Raw genomic sequence first — 27,687 nt, 5'->3', positions numbered from 1 at the left:
GTGGCATCAGCTCGTAAACTAATGGACTTATTGATTGGATTTCGAACCAGTTTCGCTGCTAAGAACAGTTCGGTCTGGACAGATGCTTCTAAATATATTCCGTTAGCTGCTCTACTTAAGGAAACAGAACCTGAATTTGCGGGTCTGAAAGTTTTTCCCTCAAGCCAAATCGTACTTTTCTTTATCATTTGCTTCAGTAACCATTCTAAAACAGCTTAACATAAATCGGGCCTACGTCTAAAATTCTCTCTCCTCTCGTGCCTGTACGTGGAAGGAAAGACTGGTGGAATTCTGTGGGCCATCGGGAACCATATAAAGTAATGGTTCCCAAACAGTATCTTAAATATTTTTAAAAACTCTTAAAATATTTTTAGGTATGTGATTTGATTCTTGTTGAATATATGGATATCAAACTTCCCATCTCAAAAGTAGTCGAAATACCAAAGAATAAGAAAGGGCCTTAATACCATAATTACGAGGGAATCACAACTACCAGCTGCTCAAAAAAGAACATCAGTAGATTCATAGTTTGCTTCCAACGTAATGTGCAGGACATTATGGACAACTGGGTGTGATGTGATTAAAGCAAATACGAGAGAGAGTACATATTATTCTTGCCTCTTTGCCCACTGCTCTCACGTATAAATTAATCGCTTCTCATATAATTTGATCATACGTCAGGCAATTTTTCCATTTATAGAAAATTTTTTAAGAAGTTTACAAATGTTTTAAATTTATTTTTCGCAGATTATATTCAATTAAAGTTTTCTTGTTTTGCAGTCTTTACATTCTGCTGTAATACCTTAGTGGTGTCATCTTATCCATGCAGTGTTTCCAAATACATAATACGATTATAATGTTGTTTGGTTTAAATATGTGAAAAACTATTGCTGTCATTTGCTATTTTTAGAAAAACACTGTTTAAAAAAAAATGAAGGAATCAGCACTTATGGATGATCATGAGGGAGGGGCGGAGAGAAACCGTTGGCCTGTTGATTCTTAGTGAGAAGAGCCAGTGTAGTTTATCTGATTTTATTCTATTTATTTTTTTTTTTGTAGCGTGGCATTTACTTCTGCATAAATTAACAAATGATTAAGTCATCAAATTCATGCCTCTAACACTGTCGCCGTGAGAATAATAATAATAAAAATAAGGACTGACATTTTCCGTACGGCAAGATGGTTGGATTTCGGCCAAGGAGGGTGAAAACGTATGTCACCGACAATCTATCCATAGATTTAAAAGGGATCGTTTCAATATATGTGTTTAAATGGCTCCCACTAAAAGGTGAAAATATCAGAAACTACCTTTATAAGCGAATGTTTGTAGTCTGCACGTAATGCAGACGTGCCAGAAATTTTAAGGTTATTTATTCCAAAAACAATCTACCTGGGAGAACTCATGCAATTTACAATTGTAATACTCTCATGTTAGTTGTTTTGCCATAATCTCAACATGTGATGCTGTTTCCTTACTACAAACAGTATTTGCCGTTTGCTCAAAATGAGGATCGAAACCCAGAACTTGGTAATGAAATCGACAATCCTTAATCTCAGATCTTGATGGGCCTTTCTTGGTGTAAGTGCCACGGATATGAACGAATCAATAAGGTTACCAATTATTCGTGCTTTCTTAATTGGGTGTGGGCAAATAAGAATAATGATTAGATTGGCATTTTAATGATATTTTTTCTCTTTCGCAAGTCAGAGTGCTTTATGTATTATAGGAAAGGATAGTAGAAGGAATGTACGCGTAATTGCTCATGATACATATTTTGAACAGACTTTAGACCGTCATAATAGGAGTATCTGTATCAGTTCTGTTATGCATATTCTAAGGTAGGGTTATTTTCTTGCAGGAATAACTAGTATGGAAATCATCCGAGATTATATTGAAAAGGTATTTCGCAAACAATATTCACGATCCCAATTTTTATGCCATTCTCGCCCAATAAACATCGTAAACTTACAGTAAATTAGAATCAGTTCCACGGATAGGTTTACATAATCCGGAAAGCCTACTTTAGAGATCAAACAAAAAAATTTAACTCGCTTCAGACCAGCGTGCAATAAGTATGCATTAATAAAGCAGGAGAGTGACTTCACAGAGGGGATGATATTCGTCTCTATCACTTGAAGACATGCACAAACATTTATTCCTACGATGGTATTCGAATCCACAGTCTGTTGTATGGAGGGCGGGTACGCCATCCACTCGGCCAGCTATGCAGGTAATTGGACCTCGAGCCGTGTTTATACAAAAAATTACATTTTACCTACCTTTTTTTCTTTAACTATAAATATCCACTTGAAATCAAGATGAAAAACAAATTTTAGTATGGATCCATTTGAGTTCTAATTCAGAAAAGAGTAAAAAAATATTTCTAAAATAATTTCCACTCATGCAAATGATACTAATCCAAGACCCTTTCACTCAAGACATTAATTGGTTAATCTACTAAATATTCTTCCCAAAATATCTTGAAATATTCCTGTGGAATGTGAAATATGACCTTTATTGCATGTACGGATAGACATAGCTATTGAGTTTTATAACTCATATAATACGGCAATATTACATAACTTGAGAATTAGTTCTTACTTTTCTAACAGTAATGGATAAGATGAGTGAGATCTTACCACTAGAAAGTAAACGACTGGACAACACTAAAAAAGTTGTTCGTAATGATTCACGTGTAGGGAGATCATTCATTAGCCCACCTAGTGAGTTTAGAGCTGGTTTGGATAAATTTATACCGTAAATATAAAATTATTTTAATTAATTTTTACAATTGGATTTTTTTTTAAATTGTTTAGTATTCAGATTTTTTCTTTAACAGCATTTTTCTCACACAACACTTTCCAAGCACGTTAAGTATCATCTGTATTCTCTGTAGGATGAAACGTATACATCCGGGTAATTTCCGTTCCCTTTTCCTACCTACTGTGCAAATTTAGCTAAAGCATTCTACTGAAGTTTTTACAATTGCATATATGTCATGCAAAAAAAAAAAAAAAAATCCCGATTCGAAACGTATTAGGCATAAAATTATATGCTTAAAATGCATTTAAACTAACCCCTATAATAACAGACTTATTTAAACGTGCTTCAACCTATTTCAAATAAAAAGTTGAAGTCTGTCTACTGATTTTAAGCAACATATTTTCTAGAATTCTGAAAATATTGTATGTAATTTGAAAGGTGCCATAGGAAAAAATTCACAATAGTTTCAATTACGAACACATCGAAGAATGGGTGTATCCTAACCATAAAATTATTGTTTACTTACCGTTTGTTCGCATTATGGACTGACGGTTATAACATAACAATATTCGCTTCTTATCCTGTTCGTTTTTGAGTCGCATGTGAGGCAATCTTAAACCAACAGAGCATTTCTATTATTTAAAAGTTAATATATTTAATGAAATATGTTTTTGATAACAGAATAATTTCATTTCGTTATTAGCCGCTGCTTCCTTCTCCCAATCACTGTTCTAGGAGTTGATGCTAACTTACTAAATGAAGCAGCACTAGCCCCTCACAGAGATGCGCACATAATCCACTTAAACGTCATTTTGTAGCTGTAAATATTCAGTTACAGCCCAAGCACAATTTGCTCTCCACTTAATATGCCGTACAAGTGCATTCTTACCACTAGAAAAATCTGCCTCGAGAGAGGAAGAAATTGCGAGCATTACCATGCTTGGCTGGTCTCCCTCAGCATCCTGATACAGCTTCAGTAAAATTTAATAAACCGTCCCTCTCTGCACAAGCTGATGTACAAAAAAAACAGCCTATTTCTGTTGCCATTTTTAAACATGCTTTTAATTTTCCTTCTTAATGGCTGCAATTGAATAAGTCATTGAAAGCGAAATTAATTTATTTACAGAATTTCTAAGAGAGAGAGCGACTGTTTCGATATTGATAAAACTATATTTTGAAGGTGTATCTTGAAGGAAAATTATAAAAATGCGGCTATCGGTTTAATAATTTCTCTCGGTACATATAAAGCGTTCGGCCTTTGATTATATTTATATTACTAATCTGAGATTTTTTTTTTCCAAGTCAAAATCTCGATCTTCGCCTTTAATATGTATACAGTACAAGTTGCCCACGGAATGACAGCCACTATTTATTATGATACCCTTATTTCAAAATAATCTCTGATTTAAAAAAAGAAAAAAAGAAAGCAAATTACACTAATTACAGTTACTGACACCGAAAAAACCCGTAGGCGAAACTGTATTCTAAGTAGCAGTCTTAATACATTGTATATATTAGGCATTCCGCAATCTTTCATAGCAGAGGTTCAGAATTTTCTTCTACTGTCTTTCTTTGCAGAACCCGACTGCAAGTTAAGTGAAGTTTCAGTGTTAGTATAAAATGCGATGTAAGGAAACAAAGTTTAGACATCATCAACGTCAGAACAAACAGAATCCTCCAGAAGGAAACAAAAAAGGTCCAATACAGTTAATAATAAATGTATAAAGTAGTAAATAACAAAACGCTATTGCATCTGAGTAAACAAAACCATCTGTTAACGATTTTCAATAGAGCTAAGCAAAAAATACACTAAACTAATCCCCCTTCTCTCCAAATACTTGTCTAGGACTTCTCTAAATTCCTCTAAAGTATCTCTACTAGAATATTTTCCAGAAGTTCATTCCAGCAGTTGGCTACTTTTTCACTAAACTGACATTTTTTAAGGCTTAGCATTTCCTTAACTCATTCATTCATTCCTTTAACATACCTCATTAAAATTCCATCATATTCACCTTGTTTCCGAAGTTTACATCCGACGAAACTGAAGTGCGTCGCCTTAAGGAGAGCTGTTGTTTTGTATAAGAGAATATTAGATCGTTTTGTCTACAAGCAAAGTTCCTGCAAATTGATGAATTCTGCAATAACACTGTTTAGGCTGCACTAAGTTTGTTCGTCTTCCACTGAGTTTATCCTCACTCCATGTTGCACAAGCAGCTCATAGACATCGTTCTATCCATTCCTGAGTCATATTCTGCTAACTTTAAAAAGTTGTTTCCATGTCCTACTTATTCAGAAGGAGTGCTGAAAATTCTGGAAAAACATTTCATAGAATTTACAGAAAATGCAATCAGTGGTTTAGCTTACTACTTTGCAGCGATGTTGGCGATTCATCCTTGACTGCTGGGCATATTCTGACTGACACTGATTGCTACTTCATAAAACGGAACATGACAGCTGTTCTGATAAAAAAAAAAACAGTATTTGGGGTGAAAAATACCTTCGCATCTTACTGATTCATTAAACATTTTAATTGGCATTCTATCGACTCATTATAACCGCTAATCATAATCATAAAGCCTACAATTTTATGTTGAAAGTTATATTTGATCTTTATTAACTATAATTAACACAAAACAGATATTTGGATTATAAGACCATAGGTTTATTATACATATATGCACAAATTCGTCGACTAGTTTCGCTAGCAAAACTGACTAGCTTTGTCAAGACTGAACGGTGAAAAAGAACTAATAAATGCAAAAAAAAAAAAGAAGGACTACAGTAACGGTTTACAACGGATAGACAACAAAATTGAAAGGCACCGCCTGACATGGTATGCGTGCAGCGATGGTTTGAAGTTGAGAAGTGATGCGCCAAACCTGAGGTGTCTGTTCTGTTATGATTAACGTCTCCGACATGTTCCTTCTGTCTAATTTCTAAGCTTCTTGAAGTTTGGCCTATGTAGGATAGTCCGCACGTACACGGTATGCTGTAAACACCTGCATATTTGAAAAAACGCACACTGTCTTTAGGGGATTCTTAAAAAGTGTCTAATGGTAGCGGTCGGTTTAAACACCACTCTGATGTTGTAACTCTTTAAAAGTCTAGCTATTTTGGTGGAGACTAAACCAACATAGGATATGACAATGGTTGATACGTACTGAGTTGCTATACGTTGTTGCTGGAGGTTGTTTGTATAGAGCATATAATTTTGAGATAGAGATTTGGAGATGTTGGAAAGTTCTGTACATACGTCTTTATCATCTGTGACTATGTTGTGGGCTCTGTTTCGTAGCATATGGATGATGCTGCATTTTTGTGTATGATGATGATTTGAGGAATAATGGAGATACCGTCCAATATCTGTGGGTTTCTTATATATAGTGAGTTTAATATCTTCATCCTCTAGTCTTTTGACAAGTATATCCAAAAAAGGTAATTGATGATTGCTTTCTAACTCTAAAGTAATTTTGATTTTGTCATGAAAAGAGTTGATTTTTTTCTAAGAACTCATGTAAGCTTTCTACTTTTTCTCTCCAGATAATAAACACATCATCAACGTATCTCCACCAGACTGTTGGTTTTGGAGTAATATAAGCTAGAATGTCATTTTCTAATCTTTCCATAAACAAGTCCACACATGGTGGTGACAGAGGACTGCCCATGGCTAGGCCTTCTAATTGTTGATAAACAATTAGAAGTTGACTTTAAAGAAATTGGACTTAAGACAGTGATGGTAAAGTTGTGTGATATCATTAGGATAGAGTTCTTTTATAATGTCTATGATTTCCTCGACTGGTACGTTTGTAAACAAGGATACAACAAGGATGTTTATTATCTGGAAAGAAAACGTAGAAAGCTTACATGAGTTCTCAGAAAAAATCAACTCTCTTCATGACAAAATCAAATTTACTTTAGAGTTAGAAAGCAATCATCAATTACCTTTTTTGGATATACTTGACAAAAGACTAGAGAATGAAGATATTAAACTTACTATATATAAGAAACCCACAGATACTGGACCGTATCTCCATTATTCTTCAAATCATCATCATACACAAAAATGCAGCATCATCCATATGCTACGAAACAGAGCCCACAACATAGTCACAGATGATAAAGACGTATGTACAGAACTTTCCAACATTTCCAAATCTCTATCTCAAAATTATATGCTCTATACAAACAACCTCCAGCAACAACGTATAGCAACTCAGTACGTATCAACCATTGTCGTACCCTATGTTGGTTTAGTCTCCACCAAAATAGCTAGACTTTTAAAGAGTTACAACACCAGAGTGGTGTTTAAACCGACCGCTACCATTAGACACTTTTAAGAATCCCCTAAAGACAGTGTGCGTTTTTTCAAATATGCAGATGTTTACAGCATACCGTGTACGTGCGGACTATCCTACATAGGCCAAACTTCAAGAAGCTTAGAAATTAGACAGAAGGAACATGTCGGAGACGTTAATCATAACAGAACAGACACCTCAGGTTTGGCGCATCACTTCTCAACTTCAAACCACGCTATACATTGGAATAACAGCACAATGCTGTTATCCCAATCAATAGAAAAATATTATTAACTCATTAAGTTTAGCGGAACTTCAGTACGCCAAAAACTATGTAACGCGTATTTATAACAATGACTGAAGTATATCGTTTCACGCATACCATGTCACGCAGTGCCTTCCAATTTTGTTGTCTAACAGTTGTAAACCATTACTGTAGTCCTTCGTTTTTTTTTTTTTTTTTTTTGCATTTATTAGTTCTTTTTCACCGTTCAGTCTTGACAAATCTTGTCAGTTTTGCTAGCGAAACTAGTCGATGAATTTGTGCATATATGTATTAAACCTATGGTCTTATAATCCAAATATCTGTTTTGTGTTAATTATAGCCTACAATTTTAGTTAAGTTTGGCTTTTTATTTTCGAATTTTTAAATAATGTAGTGTACTATGAGGCTAATAAGTTTGGGGAGGAGAGAATGATAAATGTTTACGAGCTTTATTTTTTATTGTCTTATTAACGAGTGTGGGGTTTTTCATCCCGCAAGCAGGCCCCGTGAACACACAGGCTACAGTCATAGGATCCCTCCAGGAATAAGGAGTAACCAACCTATTCACAGTACGATTTCGGTTCCGAATGCCTACACGGTAAAAAGCGTAGGTCTGCGCGTGAGCGTACATTGGGATAGGATTAAAGAGTCATGTTTGAAAGTAATATTATAATAATAAGTACAACATTTGAAAGCAATATATAACATTTATTTGTATTATTATTCAGAATTAGATAAATTTCTTTTTGTTACTTGATTAAAAATTCACACTGGGGGAGGAAACAGTGACAATCGTTCCTGTTTCCTCTTTCGGATCGTAAGACATCATAATGACAGATGTTCATTTTATTATCTTTATGCGCCGAACTATATGACAGTACTTATAAGAGTGAATATTTTGTTATAAACGTATAAATGTTTCCGTATATCACTTTTCAGTATATTAAAAATAATCACTGGCTGAGAAAATTCCACCATCCATAAGTGGAGGGACAAAGGAAATTACAAATTAAGTGAGAGTCTGGTAGGGCAACGTTTATTGCTTCGAGGCTTTCTTTTCCCTTGAGAAGTGTTATGAGAAATATATAATGTTTATTTTGTATAACTTTTTTTTTTTTTTCAAATTTAAAATCTCAGTCAAGCAATATTTTGATAAAATGGCCTTTTAGCTAATTTTCCGGTTTGTTTGATAATTTGACATGAATTAGAATTTCTAATGAATTGTGCATTTTGGGAGGTTCGCTTTTCAAAGATTTACTTTTTGATTAACTTGCAAATTACTCAATGAATTGCTTTATATGAACTTCTGCATACAGTCCAGAAGTCATATTTTTAACGGTCCATTTAATTTTTGCGAAAATCATGCGGTTCTTTTTCTGTGTTATTCTTGGTCTTCATACTGCCATTCTTGAAATCTTCTTCAGCTCTCTTATAGACTAGATGCAATTTCTGAATGTACACAGTATTAAAATGAGCGGTATTATGTCTGGTAAAACATAACATAATACAATGTCAAATAATTATTGATGAATCCTAATTAAATCATGGGCATATCACTGCATGCGTTACATCGTAAAACCACAGTGGCGGTCATCAGAGCAATGGTGACAAGATTGGTCATCTTACACCAACGTATCAAGTTGCCCAGAAAAAATAAATACTGTTAAATACTGTTTGTAATTCAACAGACCTAAGCTATTGTATTCGAGTATCAAAATCCATCCATTATATCACACGTAAACCAAATATACAAATCGAAAAACGGATACTATTTCTGGAGACGGAAACTTTGCTTGTTCATCCCAAAATGAAACATCCAGAATTTCATTCATTTTCAACATTCAATTCATTTGGATTTTATTTGTGTTTGTCTTTTACGTTAGCACTTCGGTTTTGCTTATAAAATATGGCGAACAGATGTTAGCACACTTTAAAGATCATTAGGAAAGTGTGTGTGTGTGTGTGTGTGTGTGTGTGTGTGTGTGTGTGTGTGTGTGTGTGTGTGTGTGTGTGTGTGTGTGTTTTAAAAAAATGAAGTAATAAGCAGTCTTATTATCCGTTTCATTTTGAGATAAATGCACATAAAAGTCGACTTTGTCCACATAGTCATCAAAATGTTTTATTCTTTTTGTAACAGTAAAAGCACCTCAGGTATCCTTATAAATATTCGAGTGCTCATTTGATATAGCCATCGTATCGCGACACGAATATTACCTTTAAAAGATTACGCAAAGTAGAATCAATTACCAGATTTGTTCCTAATTGTTGCAGTATAATTTATACATCAATCAATCAATGGAATTAATGTTTGCAATAAAAATGACGCTATTACAACATTCGATGAATTGAATTATGGCGCAAACGTAATTCTTGATCAAGTGGCTTATGCGTGATGTAATTAGAAATTAATTAGAAAGATTTTATCTAAATATTTCGAAGCAATTATCTACCTGTACCGATAGTTTTTATCCGTAATTGGAACAACAACACAAGAACAAACACATTCAACAAGTACGCAGTCTGTCGTTAGGATTTGTAGTACCTGTCACATGATTAGTGTATTTATCTTCCTTTCCGGAAGTAGAATTTCAACAAACGCAAACATTTTTGAGATTAGCGCAGGTTAGAGTGAACGAGACTGTTTTATAAAACATTGCCATATCTTTTATAGACTTCTTAACATGCAACCAGACAGCAGATTCTGCATATATCTACTGCTTGGAACTGATGTTTTCAAGCCAAAAAAAAAAAAAAAATAGCCAACCATCCGTAGCTCAGTAGTAAGATGCTGATCACAACGAGTATTTCGAATACAAAAAAAAAAAAAAAAAAAAAAAAAAAAAAAGTCAAGTTTTATCTTGCGATGTAGTGACTTCCGTATTAGTACAGGCTCATAAGCCACGAAGGAGTTTAAACATTTAATAGCTTTTTTAATTATCAATTATTTTATTCTTTTTTTTTTTGTTATAATGAAATACAGAACCTGGAGATTTTTTTTAATTAGCTATGAGTTATGGACTATGACACAAATACTTTAAAATTAACCGCATTGCAGGCATATGTTTTGAAGAGGCTCAAAAAAGAAATCCACTTTCAATCTAGCAATTTTCTTGGCATTATAATAACAGGCACGAATGACAGCTGACTTCATGTGTAAAGGATTGGGAAGAGGATGCGTTGTGGGACTTCAAAAATGCAACATGAAAGAAGGTTATGCTTTCTGAACGTTACAAAACTGGTATTTCTGTTACAATTACACACACACACACACACACACAAAAAAAAAACATTTACTAATATAATGCTAAGACTTATAAATAATACAATCCAAAGGACATTTAATAATGAAGTATTATTCATCATTTATTCATAATTGTCGTCTTGTGTTATTATTCTTACTATAATAATGACTGCTCACTACAACTTGGTATCAACATATTTGGTTGTTTACTTTTTTTGCTCACACTTATAACAATTCGCGCTATCTTTTGCAATGAACTAACTGATTAGGTTCTTGTTCCATTACAAATAAGAGTTATTTACTGTCCTTTTCTTTTGAACTTTTTCTTTCATTGAAGGTTTACTACACTATTTTCCTAAGAAATCCGCATCGGGAACAGATATTTATCGTACTTTACACAAGCGATTGCGTTACTATAACCTTCCACACAGTTTCAAAGAGAGCCATTAGTCACTATTGATAAAACGTCTTAGATGAGCGAAAAGAAAAAAGAACCGTGCATTTCTTTGATTATTTTAGCAAGCCAGAAGACCCTTTCTCGTATGTCGCCTTTCCCTCCTTAATTCATTCCTTGCTTCATCAATGAGCCTGCCTTCGATACACATTTGAATTAAGAACAGCAGGTGTTGGAAAAACTTTCGAATCTTGTCATGAATTGAGGGACGTTTTAGGCCTTTGCCGCACAACTGAATTAACCGCTATCGTAAAGGGGATGAGAAAGTTCTAAACTAAAACAGTCAAAACCATCCTGTAAACACACATAGTTAATAGTCAACATAATTGCCTCGTGGCCTCAGCTGTTTCTTCGTTAATTCTAAGCGGCCAAACGTTTTCGTTGATTCTGTACAAACTGAACAAATATTATTTCAAAATCATCATTAATAACTCTTAAAAAGGTGCATCCATGCATGCACTCGCATCACAGTGAGAAATTTATATCTTATCTCCATTTTTCTCGTGAAGTATTGTCGACACGTTTTAATTAAACTGTTAATCTACATAATAGCATAAAACCCCTTCTGAATATCTAATTAATTTGGTAGTACGTAATTTTGTGAGCGAGTTTGCTGTTTACGTTACCATTTGAAGTATTTCTTTTTACCCTCAGAGTTAAGTTTTAAATCTGAGTTGTACCGAAAGCAACCAAAACCTACTCACGATTATTAGAGTGGTTGGTTGGTTGGTATTGGATTTACTCAAGCACATTTTCTCTACTCCGATCCTTACTAATTCCAACCCAAACTTCAGCACTAATTGGACGACCCGACCAATGACGCTTGGGGTTCTCTAGGAATAACATCCATGCGATATCCATTATTACAACCCAGTGACCATTTTCTTGTTGAATCTCTTTACTTTTCTTCCTCCACACAACTTTAGAAGCGATCATCATTATGAAGCCTTGAATAAATATATTTGTACAACAAAAACCAAATGAATTACACCCATAATTCAGATTTTGCAATGCAAACGGCTCGTAGAGAACCTGATAAATCCAGAATCAATTATAAGCAACATAATCAGCGGATGCAAATTAGGAATTTCATATGCCAATCAAGAAAGTTAACACCAGAGGGTGTTCCGAAGGATGGTAAGAAATCTATTCAAGCAGATATGAAACCGATCAGCTAAAAGTTCAACGAATCTCTTAAGTTTTCGATAAGAAATAGGTTATTTCTTACCTAAATTTGGTTGATGTGCGGCTGCCTTCTACGGAAGAGCAGCAGCACAAACCAGAAAGCACAAAGCACAACAGTCTAAAAACGTTGAGTCTATAAAATAGAAAGGTGAAAGTGCGCTACGCGAACTGGTGAACTACGCTTCACACAACAGAATTAGCCGGAGTGTAGGGTTTGTCCACAAAATATTCCTGGTGAGATTTTTTTTTTTTTTTTTTACACGGTAGTTAACCATTTATTCCCCCCTCCCCCCAATTTTATCCGGGCTCGGGACTGGCATATGGCTGGGACATATTCATGACTGTAATCCATGTGTGTTCACGGGGCTGGTTTTCCTGTTCTGCGGGGGATGAAAAACCCCTATATCCCTATGAGACCGGCTAACTCACCTTTAGTCGAAAGAGACCAGATAAAGGTTCCTGACGTCGCTGACTGGAATCGAACCCAGGTCTTTCCGACCAAAGGGCTTCGTTTATAGCCCTTTGGTCGTCCAAATTTTGAAGGTTGGTGAAGTGGTGTAATAGTCTGGAGCATTTTCTTCCGCCATAGATTCTAATCTTTAGCGTCCAATATGACGCATATCAACAGATATGCAAATACTTCCAGATAACAATGCATCCTACATTGTGTCCGTTTTATAGAAGAGATCCATATTTCTTTCAGCATGGCAATGTCCCTTTCGTACTTTAGGTACCACTGAGACGTGGTGTGAAAAGCTTCAATGGCCTGTTCCGATTTAAACACAAAGCAACACCACTCTGTGGTGAATTGAACGTCGGGTACTGACCATAACACTGCATGCAACAACGATACTGGTGATCATGTCGAAGGAAAAATATTCCAAAATGCCTGATTCATTATTACAAATTGGTGAAGATTATGAAACTAATTCAGTAATAGGAGGGCCATATGCTCTTGAGGGATGTGAAATTTCGATTTTTTTTTTTTTTTTTAAGTGCGTCTCCAGTACTTCAACATATAAATGGTGTAGATTTAGGCAAGAGCTAGGTGGAGAAACATACAACATTTAATTTTGTGGATTCCACTGTGGCACGAATGTTTTTAACATGTTTGGATGGATTTTTCTTGTTTCGAATTGCTGCTGAAGCGCATAAGGCCAGTATATTATTGGCTGTAAATTGCGTGTGTCCTTTTGTACAGTTTACTTGCTGTATGGAATGAAAAACCACAATTTGGGGGGGGGGGGGAGATATCCCTACAAGCAAGAAACTAATGATTGTCAGATGAGTGGGGAGAAAAAAAAAAAAAAACTTATACAGCTTATTTGTCCTTCCATCCAAAGAGCATCGTCCATACCGAATGTGTTTGCTAACAGATTTTGCTGGTTTGGTTGGCCGAATGGTTAGCGAATCCACTCTCCGAACAACAGGCTGTTTGTTTAAATCCTGCCATGGGTATGGATGTTTGTGATTTCTTTATATGCACGATGCATTTGATCGCCTTTTGTGAGACAAGAGCCCCGCTTACTGGAGGCCTGAAGTGGCTTAAAAAGTTTCATGTTTGGACTCTAGAGAACAAATTTTCCTTTGTTTTGAATGCATGGCAAAGATGTATTTCTGTTTCAGAAAATAATTCAATAGAAGCTTCTTGAAGGTTACTATGCATCTCAAAATTATTTCCAAGCAATCTCAGACCAGTTTTTTTTATATGAAATTTTTCATTTTAAGCATGATACGGAGTATCTTTAGTGCCGGTAATAAATATTTAGGGTAATAACGAATCTCCACTGTTATTACACATATCACACTAATATTACAAGTTTAAAGAGTTGATTCCAGAGGAATTAATGATCCGTTATATAAACACACACACACACTGATAATTAATAGCAGCTCAGGCTGCAGGATATCTGATTACAATTTAAACTTTCTCTCTACTGAAGCCAAGTACAATGCAATAATCGATATGAATTTTAGTACTGTACGAGATGATTTGTGATTCTTTCTATTTAGGAAGAACTATAGTTGAAGGTAGACTCATAATGTAGGCAAAATTATGAGCGTAGCTTTCTTTTAAGTATCACGAAAAGCTTTTTGGATTGGTGAATATTTTCATCTTATTGTGCACGAGAAGGGATGAGATGAGCCAAGCAAATGACTTATATGCTGAAATTAAGTTACGATCAATAATTTAAAATATTCAAGTGATTGTAGCGTCTCTGTGACGATGCTCAAATAGCTGCATGCAGCTATTTGAGCATCGACAAATAGCTGAAATAGCTGCATGCCACGTTGATATCAATACATCGACGTTATATGATCACCGTAGAGTCACGCTGTTGTAGATTTTTTTATATCTACATATATATATCGAAAGAGAGAAGGAATCATTGCTTTAGAATTTAAAATTAAATAAGGAAGAAGAGGTATACATTACTTCATTTAAGTCTCATAATTATGCACCATGAGCTAGTTAAGAAAAGGCCATTCTCTAATGCAAAAAACACATCAAAGACAATTCAAACCATGAATGCACGAGGATGAGAAACAGATAATCAAACTGAAAGATTAGAAAGTTACTGCAATATTCATCTGAAAATCTGCGCTATGTTCGTAAATTAATTCAGTATTACTAGCAAATTTTGGACGTACTGATTTCATGAAGCTTGGTACTAAAAACACCCTACCAAGAAGCCAATGTGACAAATTGGCTCAGAATAATTGGCACAAACGTCTTGATGTTTGGTATTCAGTCATTCTAAATTTTTTTAAAGCAAATGTGGTTAGAAATGTTCCAATTTTTCCTATTGGGTAGGCTTTCTTAAGATCTTTATGGACGCTAAACTTTTAATCTCAAGTGAAAGGGCCTTAAAAATGTTTCTTGTGACTCAATGCATGTGGGAGGAGATTGTACATGAAAATAATATACAGCCCATGTTATTTAGCACCACATAATAAAGTGCAATTCACAATATCCTGAGAGAGGGATATTGATGTTATGAAAACATCAAATATCAAAAAAAAAAAAAAATGGCCAAATAATTCTATTTTGTGCGTAACAGAGAGAAAGGGATAATTTACGCATGCGTACGAAAGACGTCGATCCTATTAAAACAGCTTGGCAGCTTTCTCTAGATTCCAGATTTCAAAGAAAATATTTCGTCAGACTAATTTTTTATATCCATACGCGAATAAAGACAGCTAATTAAACAGTACCGATTTCAATATGCATTCGACATACTTGGAGACATGCAAAGAGGGGTATTTTTATTATTCATATTAACCAGCGATCATTATATAGTATTATAACGTTTTAATGCTAACTGTTGTGAGAAAATATTTTTTTTATCAAAAATAATTAATAGTACATCGATTTCCAACATGTGACTCTTGCTAAACTAACTTCATTGAACAATAAAATATGATATTTAAGAAGAATATTTTGCAATCGCGATTTACATAAATTATTAATGGAAATAATGCACCAACGAATAACTGAAGAAGAAAATTAATAGTAAATCCTGATCGCAAGATTTTAAACAACTTTAAGATTATTTCTGCAATGCAAATAAAACCTCACATATAAATGCAAAACTAACAAGGTCTGCATTCCTAATAAATTTTTTTGCAATAAATGTAATTTGGAGAATATAAGCAGAAAATACAGTTACTTTATTGACCTTTGGAATGGTATCAATCTTCGTAAAATAAAAAATAAAAATAATAAAAAACATCTGCATTTAGGAATGAGAGTTTTCCAAATTCACAACTGTTTTCAAAATTTCAGATTTTCTAAAGATGTTTCATCGGAGTAAAAATCTGGATTTACAGAGAAAACAGTAAAGCAGTAGCTCTTTAAAAATCAGCAGCACTTTTGATGCTCAAATAGATTAATAGCTGCACTTAAAAGGTCACGTGTAGGTAGCGCAGATAGCTAATTAGTTTTTAAGGTTTTTTTTTTTTAAAGAAATATTCTATGGTGGTAATTTTCTCGATTCGGTGTTTATGAAAACATTTGAACAAATCTGTTCAAATTAAAATCATTGATACAATTGTGTGTGTTAAATGCATGTTCATTAAACTGATCTGTTTGAAAGAAGAAAAAAAAAACGCCCTCTCTGGTCAGAGAGACTAAAAATTTCGGATTCGAACACTGAAAATTTAAAAAACAGGTTGAGGTTTTCTTGCAAGTTACAAACAAAGATCAAATTGTACACAAGCAAAAATTACGACCACTGAAGACAATTTTTGTTTTCCAAAGTTGGTCAGGAGACAGAATTTGTCTCGTGACTGCGTCTAGACTACTGACTTTGTAAATTTGTCTCGCAATCAAGTTTAGAAGAGGCTAACAATTTAGTATGCTTTCTTTTTAGGCTTGATACTCGTAATAGTTTATTTCACTACTGAACTCGTGCCCTCATCACCTTTTACTATTGCGATAAGTTGCACTATTATTCATCTAAATGTAACTTCGAATCCTAATGAACTATTCTATAGTTATCAAATATTTATAGCCTTCGTAAGTTAAATTTAGGCATTCATTTTATCGTATTGCATCTCTTCTCCTCGTTACCTCTGACAAAAAGTTCAGAAATCGCGTCTAGTGGCATCGATTAAACTGTCTGGCGGGTTTTTAGCTCATTTAATAAATGGTTACTTTTCACAGTCTGATAGCCAATCAACATGTCAAATACTATTAATTACTGTTTACAAGACGCACCTTCTATCAATCACGATAACGAATTCTCAGACTCCAACGCATACTCTTTCAAATAAGGAAGATCGAGTCTCATGGGACATGCACGATGTATTCAGCTCGTTATCTCTATTGTGGATGAAGTAATTAAGTAAAAATCTGCATCTTTGACTGCACAGCAACACACTTTTTGACAATTGTATTCTTCGGACAAAATCTGCTTGTTTTTATAAATTGCTGTTTAGGTGTTTTCCCTCAAACGGTTGGCTAGTTAAGTTTCATGAACGCACGCAAGATTAGTGCACACTATTTTGTAATTGCAAGCTCATCACCCACGCAGTTTAATTTGTGGGAGGTAAAAACATCCACACCAAAACAACTCATTCTTCACCTTTGGTGAAGAAAAATCCACTTTTATGTTAACTACTTACGTCAGGCGAGGTTCGAACTCGAGTTTCCAACCAAAGGGTATGTGTAGTCATTCTTGATGCGCTACAATGTCACTCGAAGATAATTTTTTTATTATTTATTTTTAACTCGGCATAAATAATTTACCGGAAAAAAAAATTAAGAGGATACACAGAGATAGAATGATAACAGAATATATTTGCCAAATTTTAGAATGTTTCATAAAAAATGTGGAATTAATAGACAATCATATGAAATTAATGTTTTCTACATTTATTTAGAAAATTTAGTCTTAACAATTTCACTGCATGTTATTACTTTCCTATTGAACTTGTGAACTTTTAGAAATAAATTTTTTTTTTTTTAATTACCATCTTCTAAATTCGGAAAATTTTATTCATCGACGAGACTTAGCCATTGAGTGAACATGGATTTTATGCTTTACTTTTAACGATAACCTCTTACATACGCCAAGGAACATAATTTCCTTCATGTAGGATTGTCTTAAAAAAATCAAGTAAAAGACTTGTATTTTTTAAGAAAAAAATAAACATTTCATAATTTTTATTATCTTTCATATTTCTTGAGTATCTCTGGAAGTCGGTAGGTTTTATCTTTGACCTTTAATCAGGTTTTATATTATTCATTGAGGCCTGAGATAGTCTAAAAATGCAGCATTTGATCTCCGAGGCAGACTTTTCGGATTATTTAACTTGGAAGGTCACAAGAATATGGCAGATAACTGCCGGGGTCTCGCATTCGTAATCCCAAGTAGTATTACTGCATGTCCATCGTGTGTTATGCATGCTTTTTTTTTTTTTCCTTGGTGATGAAGTTAAAAAATCTTCGTTTCCTCAGTTCTATTCTATGCAATTCTATGCACATGCGTAACAGGTCGATTAACACCGAACCCGGGTTTTGCATATTAACTGGCTGAAACACAGAAACAATTTCTGTACTCGGTGAATAGAATGAAACTATAATAATCTTATTTCAACAGATCTGGCGTAATAAAAGTTAGCACGATGCTATGTAAACACTGCAGCAGCATTCAAAACACAGAATAATAACCTCGAAACGACGTGAAGTCGGTTCATGATTGCTTCGTACGTTGCTAACCCTTCGTTGATCACCACTAGTTTTGGTTATCATAAAACCAGCCTAGTCCGTGATATAAATTGATTCTGTATGTCATATCCCAAGGATTACGTTTAGATCTGTTATATTATGGTAAATCGACTACAGCTACGAGGCGGGTATGAATTTAGAGCGTTCTGCTTAATCGATACATCCTTCAACGACTTTGTGTCAAAAAAAAAAATTTTTTAAGCAACAAAGAAAGGAATTAATATTTTCCTTACCTACTTTCTAATAAGTTTTACGTATACATGAATTTTCCAAGAAGAGCAACAGCAGTGTGGTGTATGAAGGGATCTTTTTTCTCCTCCCCTCCTCTTATAAATGCGCGTCATTTATAAGAGGAGGGGAGTGTTTTTCATCAATAAAATTCATGCTAACACTTGACAATTGACTATAATTTGATCTGTAATGAAATTTGACTTTTAGATTCGTATCCAATTAGTAACTTTTAACAGTTCGCTTAGCACGTTGATATTTTCGATTTCTAAAAGAATGCACTATGATACTAATTAAACATTCCAATATAAAATAAACAAAGGAATAAAATATTTTTATTTATACGAAAAAACAAAGAAAGCAAAGTTATATAAATCAAGTGGATATTAAATCCAGCATTATTTCAAAGCCGAATGTAGAAACTATGAAAGTTACGTAAAAATAGTTGACCAGAGAGCTTACAGGAATACACTTGCTGGCATTTTTACGAGTTGCCCTAGCGCGGACCATATAGAAGACATGATCGCTTGTCCAAGCGATCATATATTCGCCTTTTATTGATCCATTTTCACTGGTTTCATTGGTTCTCCTCAGAGACCAGGCAGAAACCATAAGAGAGCAAAAGCTCTCGCTCAGTACTAAGGAACTCGAAGTGTCGGAGAGGTGTATTTTTCGTAAGCGAACTCTCTATCGGTGCGTAAAAGTATTTAAACCCTTAAGTGCGTAAACCCTTTGGCTCTTTATTTAGGTAAAGAAAGCAAATAATAATAAATGAAATGAATTACTTTAGTAAAGATTTACAAAATGTGTGTGTGAGGGGTATGATCGTTGTGAATCGTTGCTCGTCACGATAATAAACAAGGCGCACCACATTGGTTCAATGCTTTAATTATGTTCCCCCCCCCCACACACACACTCCCGTATTTACATCACATTTATGAGCATTGGTACCGCAAATTCATATTATGGTCACTTCGACACTGTATTCAGCATCTCGTCGACCCTAGAAGCAGCAAAATCAGTCGAGATTCAAAGTGCTGGAAGTGAACAAAGAAAGCATGCAGAGAGCGGAGTTTTAAATTATTACTCATAATAATAAAATAAATGCATCAAAATAACATTAATTTTAATGAAACTTGTGAGTCCCTGTTTGTTACGTTTTTTAAGGAAGGTAGGGCTTTATGTGCACTCGTCATTAAAAATGACACTGTCCTTTTGTATTTTCTGTTTTTTTTTTTTTAGTATTATATTAAGATTAAAATTTATGTGCAAGGGGAGAGGGTCTTTAAGTCCAAAACGGTACGTAATTCAAGTTCGCGTCATTACTTGAACTCTAGTGTTACCGTAAGGCCTGCTTTATAAGCATTTTGACATACAACGCATTCGGTTTGACCACAGAAAATAAGAAATTTTCTTATTAAGAAATTAAGAAAATTAAGAAATTGTTGCAACCAAGCAAAATTGTATGTTTCTTTTAAAATAGGTTTCATGCAGGTATTATTTAAATTTAAATATAATGCTTCGTCCCTTACAAACATCGAACATTCATCCCCGTCTGATTGCTTTTTTTTTTTGTCCTTTCTTCCTCCTTTCTCGCGTTATACTCCCCTATCTCCATATATATATACACATACACACACAGTATTACGATCATAATCGCAACAAAAAAGACAATTTAGATATATGGTTTTTATTATCCTGTGTGAGACCATCCGTGCTTGGAATATGCGCAATAGGTGATAATGTGATCTATTAATTGGGTAATTAATGCCAAAAACTTCTGCCATACTAATGTTATAATATTTCAACTTAGTCGTTAGTTCACCTATTGCTTTTATCTTCCAGATAAACTGTAGTATTGTGGCATTGAACTAAAGCTGATAGTATTTATATGACATGCAACAGGCTATTGATAGCCTACGTATAATTTTGTATTTCCTGTCAGTGGACATTTGTTAATAATCTTTCAGCGGCTTCGGACTCCAGAAAACTTCGAGAAACCCTGAATAAATTAGTTCAGGAGCGCCGAGAGAACACCCCTCCAGCTCCAGCCTGTAAGCCGACCGTCTCCACCACCACCAAGGAGCCTGCAGGCACCGAGAACGGCACGACAGTGGACGGGGAGTCCTCTATTCTTCCTATAAATGGTCCTTATTCTACTTCTTCGGGGACGGCAACTGATAAAGAAGAAAAGAGCCTTCACGAATCAAGCAGAGAGCACGAAGAGGTGGCGGAAGAAGCCGATCAAGGCGGAGATAAACCGAGGAAGATTCGACGAAGTCGAACAACGTTCACAACATACCAGTTACATCAACTAGAGCGAGCGTTTGAAAAAACTCAATACCCGGATGTATTTACGCGGGAAGAGCTGGCGATGAGACTTGACTTGAGCGAAGCAAGAGTGCAGGTAATTATGATATTTTATAACGGGAAAATTTGAGAGAAATGTGATATAAATGCCTAAACTACGTGAGATTAGTGACTCAATAGAACCTCTTACAGATTTGTAATTTTTAATTATTCGATAACTCCTTTCGTAGGACTTATGCATCGAGCAAAGTCATGCAAATTGTCATCTTTTTATATTTTTCACAAATTTGTTTGCTAATGTTGATTTATTTCGTTAAGATACAAATGCATTCGCTAATCTGCGAATGCATTTGTATCGTAAGTCATCTAAATTTTTATCTAAATCATCTTCCTTGTATAGGGTGCCCCAAAAGTTCTGGCATAGTTAGATGTATAAGTATTATAGTATTATAAAACTTGCAGTACACAGCATTAAAAGCTTAATTATTGAAATTTTTATGCATTAATTTTGCGAATTCGGACTGTTTTTTTTTTTTTTCTTTTTATGTGTCCTCAGAGGTTTTGACTTTTAAACAAAGAAAGGGCTGAAAATGCAACAATCAATAGTGAATGCTACAAATATTCGCGATTCCCGAACCACAGAGGTTTAAAATAGCACAATCCATCAGGAAAATGGGGTACCCCACCATTATGCTTTGCGTGTGCGTAGTTTCTGAATGACACTTTCTCAAACAGGTGGATCCGCAGAGAAGATCCTCTTCCTTGGCCACCGGGGTCCTCTAATCTATCACTGACTTTTTTTTTGTGAATGGGATCATGTCAAAACAGTCTACGTATTGCCATTTCATTATTTGGATGATCTTAGGGTTAGCATTACAAATACAATTCGTTCAGCCACTGAGAAGGAGCTGCTGCTGAATATCGATACAGACTTTGAAAATCGGCTTGAAAAATGTATCGCACATGACGACGGTTATGTCGAAATTGAGAAACCTGCACTGCTTAAAAAGCCCCTTGCGAAGGGTGTTTACTGTACGATGGTAACATTTATACATCTTTAGTTATTAACATTTAAAACTGCACAAAGACTTTCGTGATTCCTGTTTTCTTAACCATCTTTGAAGTAAATTGTTTTGCGATTGCTTGTGCAGTTGTTTCCTGTTTCATATTTTTGTTTAATCATTTCTCGGTGTTGTTACATTTATGTGCACTTCAAAATAAATTTAATCTTGATTTCTGTTAACTTTATGCGTTTCAAGGCTGGTTCTAAGCTAATTTTTATTATTCATCTACTTAATTATAACAGATATTTAAATTTTGAAATGATATTAGAAAATAGGAAGTATCCTAAACAAATCAAAATAACGAAGGAAATGAACCTATTAGTACCTTGGGTAAGCTAACGGTAGGAGATTAACAGGCGTCTGACCAAGGGAACATGGAAGAAAACTGAGGTTTTCGTGAAATCAGCTACAAATGTTCTTTCGAAGTTGTTACTCATCTGCAGAACGAGGATCCCATTTCTTTTAGGATACCGCTTCGCTATTTTGTTATTTCACGCGTCTAACACAAGGCGTCAAGTCATGCATTCTGTGATACCACGTGATCTCGGGTCTGCTATTTATGAACAAAATCGTGAACCTGAGCAATAAATTTCAGTCTCATCAGTTACGCATAAAACTAGTTTTGAAGCTTTCATTCCAAGATCGACTGTAAACTCGAAAGATCGCTGTGAATTTTTCTTTCATTTCGTATTCACGCAACACAATTATTGGAGATGATTTTGAATTAAGTGATTTTAGAGTTAACGAACAGCAGCTAAAAAGTGTTAAAGAATTTTTTACAATATCGGTTGCAAGTGAGAAGGACACCGGACGCATGGTGTGGAGTCAACCGCGTGTGGGAGGGAAGAACGGTTCTTTCATTTCGCGTTCATTTCCACGACATTGATGATCATCTCAGGATAAATAAAAGAGATTTTTCCGCGGCCATTCTCCTCGATGCTTAGTTCAGTCCGATAAAAAGCGAGTAAGTCACGGGAAGCACAATTATGAGCGGAAAGCGTAAAACAGATTAAGTGTTTCCATAAATGTGTCGATAGGCGAATAGAAAACATTAAACGAGTTTTGCACAGAAAGCAGCTCGCTTGCTTGTATTGCAAAAACGCCGTTCGCAGGCATTATAGACAAGCAATTGCTTAAAATTCATGGACTTTTAAAAGACTTATTTAAATTTCATATCCTGTACAAGAAGATACGGGGAAGGGAATGAGATTGGTGCCGTTCATAACAGCTGTTCAGACTCAATTATCGCTTATTCACCAGAACAGGCATAGTGCTCGCTGGCGCATTTTCCGTATTAGTGGCAGGAGCAGGAAGCGTCTCGAGAATCTCTACCACCGAACTGGAGCACTTGCATCCCACTTGTTCGGCTTCGACTGGGGGAAAACAGCAAAAGCCTCGAGGCTGGTAATGCGCTCTCCGGCGCGCTTGGTACGCCCAAACCAGTAATCACACTAATTGTTCTGCACTAAACAGCATTAGAGGTAATAGAGGGATTGCACTGACGGAAATTGCGGTGCCTTGAAGAGTTTTCATTAAACTATGATTTCCCGAAAAATATGGAGGATTAAATCATTTCCAAGGCTCTACTAAATATTTGCGTTAGTGCGTCAGCGGAACTGGTGCGTGGCGTTCCCGCGGTGCAGCAGGAAGTGCCATTAATTTTGCTAAATGATGAACTGGCCTGTCAACATCATCACCGCGTCATGAACCGTCATATCGCTTCCAACAGGACGCTACTCAACAAATTCTTCGCTTCGTTTCTGCATATTTAAAAAACCAATTAGGGCTGAAAAATTAGATTGACAATGCTTAAGGTGAGGGGTTTTATTTAAACGCAAATTGACGAAAAGCAATTTCGCGCAATTTGCGTCCTATTCAAACCAATCATGTCGTATAATAGGCTGAAAGACGCGATTAAAAATTAGCATGAGTAACGACGTTTGCTGCTAAATAGGAACGGATAATCGAAATAACGCTTTCATTTCCAATACTTCCATTCGCGTGCAAGTCGCATTGTTACGCTGAGTATGCTCTTCTTGTATAAAAGCGAGATGAACGTGCTAGTGCATAATCAATAATTAACACTTTCTCGTGCTGCATTGAGTGAGAGGAAAATCACTCGAATAAGAATAGCCTGCTGGAATTAGTTTAAAACTTCACGCGTAATCGTTTATTAATTAGCCTGCTTCTTGATAAAAGTTCCTTTTTTTTACCGCAATTTGAACATCAGACGTCGAATAATCCATTAAATGTGCATAAAAGAAGCGAACTCAGATCACTTTGCTGAGGAAAAATGCACTTAAATGATAATAGCGATGGCATTTTAAAATGTATTATAAAAACTGCATCATCAGTTCTTTTTTTCTCACCAATTCGTGTTTTCAGAGCGTCCAGAAAAGAAATAATTTCTTTGACATTTTTTATACCTACAGGATAAATACAATCACTTTTGTTCGTTAAACTTGGCGAAAGTTTAACGAATGCGAAAGCCATTCCACGAACGCGAGAAATTCATGTCACGAAGTACTTCTCAAGCATCGATGTGGTCACAGTAGTTTCTGAAGCATCTTTTCTACTTTATTGTGCACAGAAAATAAAATAAATAAATAATAAAACTGGCTAATGAAAGACGAAGTACTTATATGTGAGGTAACTAAACAGAAAAATTAGAGCTTTCCTCAACTATTTCAACTTACGCCATCAACACTTCAACATTTGTTAAATAAAAATTAGTAACTCGACGAAAAAGTTAATTAATTTATCACCGATTGCAAACATATCGGAATGGAAACAGCGAAGCTAGTGTTGGAATATTACAGATGACGCGCAGAAGAATGAGAAGGTTCCAGCACGTCTAAAAGGGGGGGGGGGGTTGAAATGAAAAGATGGACGGTATCAGCAGAAATTGAAACAGTTTAGCTATATTACTTTGCAAAAGAGTTTATTAATCTTGCATTGATGACGATTTATAGAGAATTCAATTAACGTGAGGAAACTCGATATGTGGGGAGGGAGGCACTCCATAGGTCCGCATGGTGGCCAAGCGACATGCATCTCAACTCGCCAAACTTTTTCGAATCCCACTGTGGCAAGAATATTTATAAATAGTTGGATTTCGTTGTGAGACCACCCTATTGGAGGACTGAAGTGGCTTGGAAGAAACCTGGGATTGCATTAATAATAACTATAAAGCTTAAGCCACAGTATTAATTGACAGCAGGTTTACAACTCTTCGCGGATGGGACTTATATATTAAAAAAAAATCCTGAAGGATTCAGCTATCCTCAGATATGGAGGAGATTTCAAAGCCTCTTCAAGAGAAGCCGTGTAATTAACAGAGGTAATACGGCTTTTCGCTTGACACAAAGATTATTTTACCAGTGGTATCTAAACTTTCCCAGATACCACTGGTACAAAAGACGTATCAAGCCAATAAGTACAACGTGTCGCAACTGGTCCGTCCAGCATCGTTTAGTTTAGTCTGTTTTCAAGTAAATTTGGTTGAACTGTTCGGTTGTTTGTGTGTTATGATTTTCTGCAAAAGAAAATATGGAAAAGCAAATGCTTAGAGCATAATGATTGTTGTGTTTGGTTGTTGGCAAGTTTGGTCTGCGTGAATGAATGAATGTGCATATCCCCAGCCCTGGCTTACGTGTTGAAAATATATTCAACAACCTTATTCCGTTTCCATCGAAATGTTTCATGGGAAGTTGTGGAATAACTGCAGATGGCAGCATGCTTCTCTTCACTTCTTAAATCGTATCCGGAGAGTTCACCGAAAAACAGTTATCCGAAAGACAATTCATCGAACGACAATTTATCGAAAAAGCAATTCACCGAAAACAGTTCATCGAATAAGCAATTCCTCGAAAGGCAACTCCCCGAAAAAGCAATTCAACGATCAGCAGTTAATCTAAAACACAATTCATCGAAACGCAATTGATTGAAAACCAACAATTCATCGAAAATACAGTTCACCGAAAAATGAATTATAAGGTATGTGGGATGCAGGTGTGTGTGCAATTTTTTTTTTTTTTTTTTTTTTTTTTTGTTTTGAATTGTTTTGAGAGGGATATATCTTTCAGGTCACTTATATACGGTAAACTACTATTTATTCAACTTCGTTCGGAAAGAGATTTTTTCTCTGGACATACTGGTTGCATGAATGATATCCACTGAGGCGGATATAGTTGAGATGTCAAATAAACATTTCATAAAGATATTTCATCACCTCATTTAATGAAAATGCAGAAAAGGACTTCATCATCCTACTTTTATCGAGCTGCTAAAAGCCTTTATCAGAGCGTTTAACCTGAAGGTGAGTTAGCCTGCCTCATACGAAGATGGAAGGTTTTTTCTTCCCTGAAACTTGGGTTTTCTTGCTAAAAAACAAGCGAATCGAATAGGAAAACACACACAGTGATTTAAGGCCAGTTGCTTCGGCCTTAATTCAAAACTCAATCCAATTACAATTTCCTATAGCACCGTCTTTTCTAACTGTGGTCTGCCGACCATTGGCATCCTTCAGAAGTCGAATAAGACTTCCAACCGCTGCTCATCTAAATATAACAAAAGATGAGTATGCTTCAAAAAGGTTTATAGGTTTGTATTTTTATGACTCTTTATTATTTTCCTAGAGAATATTTTAACCTTTTTTTTTTAAACAAACTGCACCGATCACCTCCTCAAAACCCAGAAATATACCCACGCATATACTCATCAATATTCTTAGCCTAATCCTCTCCTTATTAACTGCAATCACTTGCTTTTGAGGTTATTCAGGAGATACGTGCATGTGGCACTCCTGTCGTTGAGGAATAACAGAAACAGGAGAAAATAAGTGAGACATGATTAAAAGGTCTTCAGGAATGATTTTTTTTTTCAAGTTTTCCAATATTTTTCAAGTTTTCCACTCTGAATTCCTGTATATTTTATTATTATATAGCAAAAAATATTTACATCAAAGAATCAATTTATTATCATTATTATTATCAGTAGTAGGCTGAAGGCTGTTTGAGTATAGGCCAATAAATCTACCGAAGGTAGCAATCGTGATTCCTATCTTAAAAAAAAAAAGGTAGTAGAGATGACCCTAAACACTATAGAGGTATAAACTTACTAAATTCCTGCTACAAAAAAATATAGCAGAATTTTAAACGAATGAAATATTCCGAAAACTTCATTTTAGAAGTACAGAATGGATTTAGAAAAGGACGATCATGTATAGACTCGGCCTTTTGCCTAAAATTAATAATAGAGAAAAAAAGAGAATACAATTTAGAAACACACATTGCATTTATTGACTTTGAAAAAGCATTTGACAAAGTTAAAAGAAATATTTTATTTAATATATTAAAAGAAAGACAAATACCAAATAATATCCTAAAAGCTATCACAAAGTATATATGAAAATAATCAAATACAAATAAGATTAAATCATGAGCTATCATATACGAGAGAGAAAAATCAAGGGGTCCGACAGGGGTGTCAACTCTCAGCAGCACTTTTTAATATTTACCTAAATGAAATAATAATGAAATGGAATACAAATTTCCATCAAGGTTAATATTAAACTTTCTCCTACTGTGAACTTAAACACTCTACTTTTTGCCGACGACCAAATAATAATTACAAATTCTGAAGATAACT

The 27,687-nt window shown here is 35.1% G+C and overlaps 1 protein-coding gene across 1 annotated transcript in view; it reads left to right on the top strand.

Moving 5' to 3' along the window:
• LOC150098258 (uncharacterized) overlaps positions 1-27,687 on the top strand; it is a 38,393-nt gene that overhangs the window by 4,092 nt on the left and 6,614 nt on the right. Inside the window, exon 2 of the mRNA XM_090406432.1 lies at positions 20,635-21,071. Coding sequence (XP_090262558.1) covers positions 20,635-21,071 — 437 coding nt within the window. The remainder of the gene's footprint in view (positions 1-20,634; positions 21,072-27,687) is intronic.

This window comes from Typopeltis vanoorti, chromosome 16 (genome assembly GCF_054136105.1).
Source record: "Typopeltis vanoorti isolate ZY-2024b chromosome 16, IOZ_Tvanoo_1.0, whole genome shotgun sequence".
In the NCBI taxonomy this organism is placed as follows: Eukaryota; Metazoa; Arthropoda; class Arachnida; order Uropygi; family Thelyphonidae; genus Typopeltis; species Typopeltis vanoorti.
Note: the sequence above shows the minus strand (reverse complement) of the source record. Positions and strands in the feature narration are given on the sequence as shown.